This window comes from Zosterops lateralis (assembly GCF_965231275.1).
Source record: "Zosterops lateralis genome assembly, chromosome: 1".
NCBI classification, from domain to species: Eukaryota; Metazoa; Chordata; class Aves; order Passeriformes; family Zosteropidae; genus Zosterops; species Zosterops lateralis.
This window is the reverse complement of record NC_139762.1, coordinates 18415291-18427894: the sequence shown is the minus strand read 5'-3', so window position 1 is coordinate 18427894 and position 12604 is coordinate 18415291. Positions and strand designations below refer to the sequence as shown.

General features: G+C 46.2%; 1 protein-coding gene across 2 annotated transcripts in view; it reads right to left on the bottom strand.

Annotated features, from left to right (window-relative positions):
* The window catches only part of ARHGAP21 (Rho GTPase activating protein 21), a 113338-nt gene extending 112832 nt beyond the window's left edge, over positions 1-506 (bottom strand). The window contains exon 1 of one of the 2 annotated variants that reach the window (XM_083864747.1): positions 379-506. In XM_083864747.1, coding sequence (XP_083720873.1) covers positions 379-459 — 81 coding nt within the window. In that variant the 5' untranslated portion in view covers positions 460-506. The remainder of the gene's footprint in view (positions 1-378) is intronic. The other variant, XM_083864748.1, reaches the window with a different exon arrangement.
* Between the last annotated feature and the right edge of the window lie 12098 nt (positions 507-12604).

The window sequence follows — 12604 nt, the reverse complement described above, 5'->3', positions numbered from 1 at the left end:
GCCGGGGGGGCGAGGGGCCCGAGGGGCGGCCCCGGGGAAACCTCCGGCCCGAGGGCGAGGGCGGCGGCGGCTCCGCGGGGCGGGAAGCGCAGCCGCCGCCCGGCCCGAGAGGCAGCGAAGGCGCCGCCGCCGCCCGGCCCGGGAGCGCTGCCCCGAGCGCACGGAGAGCGCTGGCCGGGCGGCGGCCGCCCCTCCGCCGCTGGGAACCGCACCGCTCCCAGCGCCCAACTCCCAGCGACTCCGGGGCGGGCGGGCAGGAAGAGTGGGAGGGAGGGAGGGAGGGAGCGGCCATTAAGCTCGCTCCAGCCAAGCCGTTCCCCGCGGCGGGAGGCGGCCGCCCGGCCCGGCCCGCGCCCCGCCCGCCCCCGCCGTTCCTACCTGGCCGCCGGCGCCGCCGCCCGGGGGGGGCTCGTTGTCTCCATCTCCGCCGGGTGGCCCCGCTGCCCACCGGGTCGCCATTATCTCATTCCCGGTTACAAAGGAGGCGCAAATCCTCTGGAGCCCACATCGGGGAAGGGACGGGCGGAGAGCGCCAACGCCAGAGCCACTCGCGCAGACCGGGCGAGGCTCGGCCAGCCCAGCCCAGCCCCGCCGCCGGGGACGGGGTCGGCCCCTTCACGCGGTTGCCATAGGGAAGAGCAGCGGAACGACCCTGAGCTTCAGCTATGCTCTCCGGCTTCTGCCTTCATGGCTGGAGGAGGAGAGAGAGCAGATGTGTCAGTCCTCGGCAGGGGACGCCTCCGCCGCCCGTCCCTTGTTAGGCTAATTGCACCCACTCGTCATCTTCCTCTTCCTCCGGCTCCTCCTATCCAGAGCCCCAGCGGCGGGGAGGAGAGGGCAGCCAGGGAGAGGCGGGAGGTGTCCGCTCTTTCCTACTTCACTACACGCCGCCGGAGGGAGCGAGGACAGCGCTGTCCGGGCCGCTCCCCGCCTCGGCCCAGCCGAACTTTGATCAACTGGTGGCCGAGCAGGCCGGGGCCGGGGGCCGCTCGCTCTCCGGGCCGGGCGGGAGGCGCCGCCTGCTCGCGATTCCCGCCCCGGCTGGATCCAGCGGAGTGCCGGGGCGGGGGGCGGCGGCAGAAAGCGCACGAGCCCCGACGAAGAAACGGCAACAAAAGACCCCTCCGGCACCAGCGAGGCCGTGCCGGGCTTTTGTCTCTTGGGCGGGTCTGCCCCGCTCGCAGGCCGCTCCCTCCCCCCGTCTACGTAGACGGGGCCGTTCGCGATCAGACCACCGCGCCCTACGCCCCGCCCGCGCCCCTCCCTCGGGCCTCCCCCCGCACGGGCGTTGCTTCGCTTCGGCAGCGGCAGCCGGCGGCAATTAGGGCGTCTCGGCGCTGGGGCCATCGCGCCGCGCCAGCTGCGCCCCCCCGGTCTCCGCCCAGGGCTGCCCCGGCTACCTGAGCACCGGCCCGGGCTCGGCGGGGGGGGAGCGGCGGGCTGCTCCAGCCAGCGCCCTCCCGAAGGTGCAGGGCTGTGCCGCCTCGCCTGTGCGGCTCACCGCGATCCTTTCCCCGGGCCCTAGCACGGCCCCCCGTCTGCGCCGTCCCATTGCAGCCCGTTCCCGGGCAGGCGGCCCCCGCCCTGGCGAGAACAGGGGTGACCACCGCCCCCAGCCCGCCGGGCCGGCAGCGCGACCCCGCCGAGGGCGGCGCCTCCTCACGGCCCTGCCGGCGGCCCCTCGCACTCGGCCCGCGGGCTCCGGCCCCTGCCCCCGCCGCTCCCGGCGCTGGCGGCTCCCGCTCTCTCTGCTGGTGGGGGAGCACGTCCCCTGCCTCCCGACTGCCGGCTTCTCTTCCCTCCAGAAATCCACCCACCTTCTCAGACGACACCGCGAGGGCAGGAACCGGCTCCCGGCTGCCGTCCAGGGCACCCGCCCTGCGGCCGGGGAGCGCCGAGCCCCGCCGGCCCCCGCCCGCCTCCACAGCCCGGGGCGGCGGCGTTTGCTGCGGCTTCCCTGGGCGTTTTCGGGGCTGATCACACAGCAGCGACCTCAGACTTTCCGCCCTAACGCAGGATTTGGCGCTTCTGCCGCCAGCTCCACCTGCACCTGGCTTCGGGAGGACCGCGACCGCCTCCCGGCGGGTTTGGACCGTCCCGGGCCGGGTCCTGGGCCGCCCCGGGCCAGCGGGGCGTGCTTAGAAAAACAGGGATGTATCCCGCTGGGGGCGGGAGGGCGCGAACTTGGTTTTGTTGTAGCCACGAAGGCGCTAAATGCAGACATTTTCTACACTTTATCATCACTGGAGTGTGTGATTTGAAATTTCGGGGTCTAGAATGGTGTTTTCCTGCGTGGAGATTGGACAAGTACGGTCTCTGTGGCAGAGAACAAAGAAAAACAAAGCATTTGCAGGAATCGGTAAAGAATTGAGTGAAATGAAGGGTTATGTCTAGTTTGTGTTCTGCAAACAATAGTAATGTTTTGGGTTGTGGTTTTTTTACGGTGCTACCCTTGACCATGAGATCACAATCTCTGAAAAGAGGTGCCTGCCCTGGTTATCCATCAGCAACTTGCGTTGTCAGCAGGGATGAATGCTGGTGTCCCGAGAACTGAGGAACAAGCTCATTTCCAGTAGCTGGAGGAAAAGTCTCAAGGCCCATATGCTAGTTATTGTCAACCAAGGTCACATCTGCTGAGTTTAAAAGGGTATTACAGCTCACAGCCTGTCACACTGATTCAGGTGCTTGCCAACAATACTGTGTGTTGCTGTGGCTTTCGTTAAGCATATATATAAATTAAATATGTGTGGTGGTTTCTGAATTTGAGTTCCTTATAAATTTCTGATGTTAAAGACTACTTTGTGACTTAACCTGACCTGGACTAGAGATTGCATACGCGTATTTCGAATAAGCATACTGCTGTCCATCTGGCAATCTACAGGAAGGTTCTGCCCAGCTCCCTAATCATTTCTCACTGTCCTACAACATCTAAAGATTTATTTGCCATCCAGACCCAGAGAAAACTGTTATAATATTGTTTGCACAATGGTTGTCAAGAAGTTGAAAAGACGAGAATAAAAATCGTTTGAGATCTTTGAAGAGTGGAGAAGGGGAACAATTGGGGCACTTCTGTTGAGACTCTTATCAAACAGAGCCAAGAAGTGTAGCTATGTGCTCAGCTCTGTATTGTTCTCTGCACTAGAGTCATCATGGCAATCTGCAGAACACCATTAAGAATCCATGCTGTATAGAAAATCAGTTCATGCATTCATAATATTTTTTTTTCAATAGGAGACACAGTACTGACTCCAAATCTAAATGAGCATCATAACTAATGCCCATATAGAATGTTGTCAGATTTACAAAATGTCTTGGAGAGGTTGAACTACAAGTGGACTCTGAGTATAGTATCCAGCGAGCCTCTCTATCAACATAGCTACATTAATACAGAGAAAAATCTTCCAGCTTTACTTTTTTACATTGGCAATCAATTTCTCTAGCTTTAGCTTTCAAACTTTAACAGGGAGATGAAAATATCACAGAGAAAAATTTGATCCTAGAATCACATATTACTTCATTGCTAGGTTGAGGGACTAGATCTCATTATTGACTGAGATGTTTACATTTGTGTAATTATCAAAAGAAAATTCTGGCTACACAAACCTTTGTTAAACTGTGTAATTAATTTTCTTCCTCATATTACAGTGCTTTATTTTTTTAGTGGCAGATGCTTTTGTTAAAGACACTGGACTGTTTTTAGGACTTTCCTGTGTAAGACTATCTTGCTGTAATTTTTCGTTGTAAATATGATGTCATAGTTACAGTAAAAGCTTGAAGGACACAATCTTTCAGAAACGTGTTCAGTATCTTGGATTCATAATACACAAGCAAACCTTTGAGTCCCTTAATCATCCTTGAAAGTGATTTAATAAAAGAGGTTGCAAAAGCAGAAATAGGGTAACGGAAAACTATAATTTCACTTTCTCACCTTCCAGTCTGAAGGTGTTGACACGTACTCACTTAGCAGGCAGCTGCAGCAGCTTAAAGTGTTAGCACCATCCTACTGTTTATTATCACTCCTTGCTAAAGAGTATCATCCTCACAGGAGAGCTGCTGCAGACATCTTTGAGCACATCTCAGCCACTTCAGTGCAAAGTCTAGCAGTTAATTTAAATTGCCAAGGTAGACAGAGTTAAGCCTATCTTGCAGTCTGGGGGCTAAGGTCTACTCAGTCATTTTGTTCTGCCCATTCTTCTGGGTCAGTGGTGGCAAAATTATTGGGCTCTATCTTCTTACACTGTCATTTGCTGAATGAACGTGCTGACTTGTTGAGAATATAGATATTCTAGAGGATAATTTGGGGATATCAAAATTCACCTGGCCAGGTAGACTGGAGGACTGAATTTCATTATACTAAATATGTTTTAGCTGTACCCGCCTCCTTTCCAGATGGTGCATAGCACCTGCCTTTGGCAGGGCACAGGGGCACACGTGCCTTTCTCTCACATACAGTAGCATGTAGATCTGTAACCTGCACTCAGGTGAAGCAATTCATTTGCCAAACAGTTCTGTTGTCCTTGCCATCTTGAAGGCTCTCTCATTTCTCACCACCTGCAGCCCACCATACATCACACCTGAGGTGCCACAGGCACTGAGGAGGCCCAGCCATAGCAAGTCCCAAATGCCCAGCCTTTGGGTTGGACAGCAACAGCAGTGGAGAGAAAAGGAACTTAAAGTGAGAGCAGGCTTTTTACAGGACTCTTTAGATTAGATTAGTGTGGAGTACCTGAGTAAAATAGATTAGATAGGCAGCAGTAGGAGATAACAGTAAATCTTTGGTGTTTTGTGCTGGGATAGAGACTTTCTCTCCTAAGGAGAAGTCTGAAAAGTAAAGTAGGAGAAGGTCCAAGTTTTTACAGGACCTGAGTTTAGGGATGAAAGGAAGAGTGGGTGGGCAGACATACGCCTCAGGCAAGTAGATGTTTGTACTGATGTTTGCTCTCAGAAAATGTTACTTGTAGGAGCTGCTGAGGTAATGACCATTCTGATAAGCGTTTCTGCTATAGTCACCAGTGGCTTTACTCTCACAATCAGGGCCTGCTGAACCTCTGTTATGTTATTTTGGACATAAGAAATACTACTGCTTCCCAGGAAGTGTTTGCAAGCACCACAGTGTGCCAAGCTACAGGCTTTTCATCACTGGCATCAGCCTAACAGCTCCCTGCTCCCCAAGGATGCTGACAGGTGCTTGATTCAGTAGATTATTCCCGGCATGGAGATTTGAGGAGTGGATTACATATACAATTTTCATTCATTGGTATTTCCAAGATACTGCAGATGGTAGTCAGTTCCTCCTAGATATGTAAAAGCCATGAAATCATTACTGTAGCTACATAGTAATGTGACCATTGTCTGCAACTGCGTTTGCTTTACAGATTTCTGCATTGAAATTCCTGTGATTGAGTCATGATACTGGCATCTGTTTCCTGTCCAGCACTAGTACAGTATTCTTCTTAGACATCAGTAGTGATGGCTGTTTTTTTGGTAACCATACCACAATATTCCCTTTCTCTCTATAGATGTTCCTATCACCAACACTCAGGCAACAGAAATAAATGTCATTGCTGCCATGCCTACATCTTGGCTCCCCTTTTACACTGAACCCTTACAAATGTGTTTCCTTTCTTTTATTTCAGTCTCTCGTCACAGGAGATCACACCTTCCTCACTTGGCCCCAGATACTGATGCTTTTGAAGTGCTCAGAACACTGCCAAAGAGAATTGCAGCAAGGCCTACCACTGGGTCCATAGTAAGAGAGGATTTTGACATACTGAAGCTTCAGTCAGCCATCTTCATCAATCACAAGGTGTTAGGCAATACATCCTAGAAGTAACACCATTTTAAGTGCATATAGTATTCTGCAAGAATATTCTCAGGGAAAAATCACTGCCTAGAGGTGCCGACAGAGAGTAACATTGCAGCTTGGGTGGAAATCTGGGAACTTAGTTCTTATCCTGCTGCTCTGTAAGGAGAAAGAAGCCTTTGGGATTCTGGGATTTGTCCACTTCTGGGAACCAACTACCTGTGCTATGAAAACCAATGTCTCAGATGATGTGTCTTCTACTCCTCAGTGTAGTCTTCTCTGATAACAAAGCTGCAGTGTAAAGAGAGATCTGTATCTGTCAGGATGCCACTTCTGATGTGGAGAGAGTAACAATATCCAAAGCACAAAGATAAGCCAAGAGTGGACAGCAAGATGACTTCCTCCAGGCCAGCATCCCTGATCCATTGCCAGTCTTCCTGAGCTGGACCCAGAGGTGTTTGTGTCAGGCTACCAGTGTGCACCAAGGCAGGCTGACACAGCTATTACCGCAGTAAGCCTCAGCTGTTCACACAATCATCCCAGCTACTCTCAGTCTGGAGTTGGATACATTTCGGTGGGTTTGCAGCGTTAGTATTTCAGCTCAGACCACAAACTTGGTATTTTGTAAAGAAATACAAAGTTGTTCAAGCCTGCAGGAATTTACTATCATCCAGCCAGGGACAAAAACAATTTCAAGTATAAGTCAGTGAGCCCAGGAGAATGGGTTGTAGTATAAAACTTGAGCAAGTGAGATTATGATTAAGAGGAGCCCAGCAGAACTCACTTAAGACTTTTAACTTGGGTTCCCAGCAATGAAAATCTACTTACACACTCTGAAACCATGAGCGAAGCAAAACATGTTTTTTCATGCTTTGCTGTTGGAAACTGTCACTGTGGAATAACAACAGTGCAACTGAATCTGACAACGTTTCTAAAGATGCTGTGCCTGTTTTCAGAGGATTTCCTAATTTTTTTAAAGGTCAAGAGAAAAAGAAATCACTCCAGTCTTTTCTGCATGCACTTAAACTATCTACATTCTTTCATTTGTTTTAAATTAGAGGAGCCAGAATCTAACAGATAAAGTCATCGGCCTCAGTTCTGCTGAGGGTTTATTCACTTTAGGTCAAACAATGTTAACTTGTTTTAGAAAGCCAGCAGGGACCATTACATGTGCAGGATTTTCCCTCAGAAACCTTCTCCTCCCACACACACACAGTTTAAAAGAGTTCAACACAATAAATATCCAACCTATTTAAAACTGGCCATGACAGCAAAGGTTTAAGTGACTGAATGACAGAGAAAAGTGAAATAGCAGTTTGAGTTACCTTAGCTCCTCTACTGAAATAACAGCTCTATGTTTGGTTCTGTGCTTCTGACTGGAAGGTAGTAAGTCAGCCCTATTTTGTTAAATGTTTAGTTTAACTACTGAATTGACAGTTTAGATGGAAGTAGCTGGTGATGAATTGACAACAGCATTGTCGCTCTCTCCTTGCTTTATTACATAATCAGCAGCTTGATCCACTGATTGGTGAAGCCTTGTCTTAGTAGCACAGAGGTGCTAACAGCCATCTCCAAAATTCAGGCTACCCATCCTGTATTTTTTCTGACTATCTACTGCTTCCCTCTAGATGGACAAAGCATGGCAGCTTTCTCCTGAGCTCTGTCATATAGCAGATCTGCCTCTAGAGCTGGCTGGATCAAGACAGCTTTCAAGCATACAGGAGTAAAAATTAGACGTATCACATGAATATGTTGATTTCATTCAAACTCCCCCTCCTTCCAAAAATCACGTGCCCCACCCAAAGGCAATGTGGCAGTTGTTTCTCCCACATTTTGCCTACTCTGTCCAAAGAGCTTATTCTTCAGTTTGAGCTCATCAGAACCTCACTGACAGATACCCACAGAAACCAGGTACTTGGCTTTTACTGGCTTCTAAACCTGACTTCATGTGCTGCCACTTATCCCAACCGACTGCTGCTCAGCTCTCTTTTCACTGAAGAGACACAAGAGATGTTCTCTAGGACAGCAGGAGTCATCCAAAGGCCAGAAGGTGTCTAAACCTGTAAGCTGATTACTATTTATGGGGACTAGGCTCTGAAAGTGATATTACATTGGGGTGGGTTTTTTTTTTTTGGTTGGTTGAGGGTTTATTGGTTGGTTTGTTTCCCCACTGCTTTCCTGCTGCCCATCTTTCTGCTGAAACTTTTAAAAAGTGAGATGGAAAATGGGGAGACAGCATCCAGAGAAGCACGATCCCCACAAAAAAAAAAAAAAAAAAAAAAAAAAAAAAAAAAAAAAAAAAAAAAAAAAAAAACCCCACAAAAACAAAACCAAAACAAAACAAAACAAAACAAAACAAACAAAAAAACAAAAAAAAAAAAAAAAAAAAAAAAAAAAACCAAATGTGTAGGCAAGCTGGATTGTATTTATGTCTGTAGGTTATAAATTTCCTAGAAGAGACTGGATTAGGAATATCTTTGGTATTTTAACACAACTAAACTTTTACTATAACTTCCTGAAAGAAATATTATGAATTCCCGAGCAAGCTACATCCTGTTTCCAGAGAAAGGACTGTATATGAATGCTGCTTTCAAGAAGAAAGTAGAGGATTCGTTCTCTTTCAGTGTTTTGCAAACCCTCTGAACAAATGCTGCAGAAGATACTGGCTGCTTGGAGTTAGAGATACTATCTAACAATTGGTTCTGCTCTAGCTTTAGGAACCAGCACAGAAAACTCTGGGAATTAGGGTTACCTAGGCTTGGGTTCAGGTTCCAAATGGCTCATCTGCCTTTACAGAAAAAAAAACAACAACATAGGAATCCAGCCATGTAAATCATGGCTACTAATGAACAGAAATGCTCAATAATTTTCTGTAAACAAGCTGTTTGATTGCCTATGCAAACTGTAGTATGGAAAGAAGCAACATGCTTTTGAACTGACTGAGGAAAGCATTAAATATATCATGTTCCTAATGTGACTAAATTAACCATCAGCACACTCCACCAGTTTGTCTCTGTTTGGCAATGGACTTAGAGCTTCAAATCTAGTCAAAAATCAATCCAGAAATCTGATGAGCAATAACATAATTCTGGGAGAAGTCAAAATTAAAGTAATGAGCTAAGGAACAAAGCCACGTTTACAGAATATTTTCAGCCCAGTCTTCTGCTGAGACACCCTCAGATGTTCATTTCAGAACTGCTTTCCCAGGAAAAAAGCAGCAGCCAAATATTTTAACTCATTAGATATACTTGAACTCTTTGCTGCAGTATTGTGCTGTTTCATATGTGCCAGAGTCCAAATGGCTCCATGTGGATGCAAAGTATGTCCACACAAAGGTCATTTGCAGGATTAGACCAAAGAGTTGCAAGGGAGGCAAGGGAAAGCAGTCCAAGTTAGTTTAATTCTCAAGGCAGTCCTTAGGGCCTAAGCAAAGTACAAAACAAACTGTGAGCACAGTAATGCAAAGCATTTTTCCCTGATGTCTAGGGTCAGGGACTAATATTTTTGATATATTAAGAGTGTTCTTTCCTTTTGATCGGGTGGGGATGGACTATTAGCTTTCAGATCTATGTGACTACCTGAGGTGAGGGCCACAAGTATTTAACAACTTTTATAAAGGTAATTAGCCTGAGTAACTGGGTCTGATTAATACAAAAAAGACATCCAAAGGGAAAAACCTCCTCCTTGATATACAGATTCCAGTTTGCTCTTCTCATCCCCTGTGGGACCAGCTGCAGGAGCAACAGGTTCTATTCCATTTGCAATGTGTCAGACTGCTCTTCTGGAAACATGCTCTAACTTTTAGAGAAATCTTGATGAAAGCCAGAGAAATAGCAAAGATTTGCAGCAGTCATCATTTGTCAAACTTCTCTAGGCGCTAAAACTTTTTTTGTGTGCTGCTCGTAGCTTCTATGTTTATTTAATTTGCTTTTCCTTATTTATTGTTTTCTTTTATAAAACAATAGTTATTAAAACATTGGCATTTCAATAATTTTCTTTAAAATTAGTTATATCGCCTTTTGAACTGTGTGATACTTCCAAAGCACAAAAGAGTTAAAGAAAAATAAACAGATTACTGCAACTTTCTGCATTTCAAAATAGAGGTAAATAACATCTGTGCAGAGCTCAAGTCCCTTCCAATAATTAGCTGCTTTAGCGAAGGGGGTGAACCACGTGGAAACACTGCAGCAGTCATCTTTTGGCTTCTCCTCCTGCAAGATGTGTTTTCTGACTCCAGCTCAGAGGATTATGCTCTTCTTGCTCATGACAATACTGTTCTTACAAGAACAAAGAAGAGAGCTGAGAGAAGAGTGAGGCACATTGCTTGGATCACTGGGAAAGGATGGTCCATGTTAGTGCCCCCTGAATATGGCTACCTCAGCTCCCTGATTTAGCTGCATCTGAAGCTAAGTGGTTATTTCACAGACTGCTGGACTAATGAAATAGTGCCCCACCTCCTTCCTTTTCATGCTGCTCTGCATTGAGAGAGGGTATAGAAACAACTGACCCAGCTGGAGAGGATGCCAGCTATAGGGGAACTGGTACTTCTAGTGATGGGATTCTCTGTGGGTCTCTCTCTTCTGAGTGATGGGATACTTCTCTGTGCTGGTCAATGGTCCTACTCCTTGCAGCATCCTCTGCAGAAGCATTGCTGGAGCACTTTATTACTGTCAAATGTGTCACTTAGTGCAGAGCAGACTGGCAGGGTGCTTTAAACCATGTCAGGGTTTACCTGCCAGTCTTCAACAGATGGGCTCCACTTAGTAGTCAAATATTTTGGTTCTTTTCTGATAAATGCCAGAACCTTGTAATCTGGGGTCTAGTCTGTTGTAGTCTTTGCTCATTCTACACTGGCTTTGTGCAAGCCTTTCTGGTTTCTGCTCATGCACTTTCCATTGATTATGCATAAGATGCCGGCAGAATATAAATGTTCCTTTGTGTATTGGCTGGAAAAGCTTTAATTAAATAGATCTCATACTCTCTTCTTTTTTTTTTTTTTTTAATGAAATTACTTCTTTTGGTTCCAATTCAGAGCAGGAGCACTGCTGAAATATTGAAAACATTAATGGATTATCAAAGCATATGCTGGGTACTCTCCTTCAAAAATATGAATGTTTTATTCACCTTCTGTTTAGCTCAATGTGAAGACAAGAATGAGGGGCTCTTGTTGCAGATACAGGTGTTCCTGCACAGCCACTATTGTTTAATCCAGGAGAAAGCAAATCCTTACAAATTTGGCTGCAATAGGACTCCCTCTCTGGGCAAACAGGGAGCTTAATAACACAACCCCTTAATATCCTGAGGCAAAGGAAATTTTCTGCTTGCCTTGTGCTCTCCAAATGCACTAGACACTGAGGATGGTATTCATGACACCTGATTTTACCCATCTATAAATTATTCATTTGATCTGAGCTAATCAGCTATGCTCCTCAATAGTCAATGAAAGACAAAGAAGCTGGCCAGGCACGTTTGTACCACAAATAAGATGGTTTGCATCAACATTTCAGGGCTCTTGTTTCTCTCCAGTGACTTCTGGGAAAGCCCAGACTACTGCAACTGCAATGACACATTAGCCCACTTTTTTTTTGTCCACCCTCATATTGGGAGAATTACAGAAAAAGTAACAATTTATTCTTGTGTATAGAACACATCCCTTTGATGGCTAGCCAGGGACAGCTGTGCAATTCTGCTCTGTATAACTATACATATAAAAGTATTAATTATTTCTATATTAAGAAATAAATATGATATGAGGCAACAGCAAGGCTTTCATCCAAGTGTGTAGGGGGATTTTTCTCTTGGTAACATAACATTGCTGTTAACCAAGTATATTAACTGAGACATTTCAATTATGTTAATTATTTATTTTCTAATTCTTTAGCTTTATAGATTGTCATGCCATTTTGTGGGGTGAGAGCAAGTGTGACTGTGCTACAGGGTCTGTATTACTAGAGGTTTGTTTTTAGTAAGGAAGACTTTTTTACTCTGAGCAAGATACCAGGCCTTGTATTTTGAAAGCTTCTGTAAAAGAAAATATTGGTTTTCAGTTTAGTTTCATTCATCACGTTAAAAAATTTAGCAGTCTGGCTGTCACAAACTATACCAAGAATGGCTGTGACCCTGGAAACAATATACCTAGTACATGCCTTTTTTTTTTTTTTTTTTTAATGTAGAAATTTGCTCCATTTAATAGTAATAAAAAATTGAACAGTGTATCCCCTACCACATGAAATTGTTAGAAGATCTGTTTCACAACTGACTTGTGTATAAGTCCAGAGAAAAATAAAATATTGAAGCATGATATAATTGACCTCTCTTGAGGTGAAAAAACATCATAAACTATGTGCCAAATGCATTAAAACTAAATTCAAAGTACACATTCCCATGAGGGCTGGGGGTTTTTAATTCATGGTCTATTTGTATGTCAGCATCATAGAAGGACTTTCTGTACAGATATTCTTTAAACTACTCGGTAGAAAGGAATGGTTAAATCCTTATCTTGTTCACCTGGACAAGAGAGTGATTGGAGACATGTTTTTTCCATGGAACTGGGATTGATAACGAAGGCCACCCTGCAGCAGGAGGCTTTTCAGTCATGTGTGACTTGAACTGAGACCACTGCGGTTATTCTTCTGATGCTGCCAGCAAACAGCATGAAACAATAACTTTGTTATCCAAGCACTGCCACATTTATCACAGCCTGGATGCTAATTTAGAAAGCAAATGCAACTCAGGGCTTGAACTGTATGTCTGTCTTAAGGCTCAGTTTATGGGAAGGCATGTCAGAGGTCAAAGGTGGTG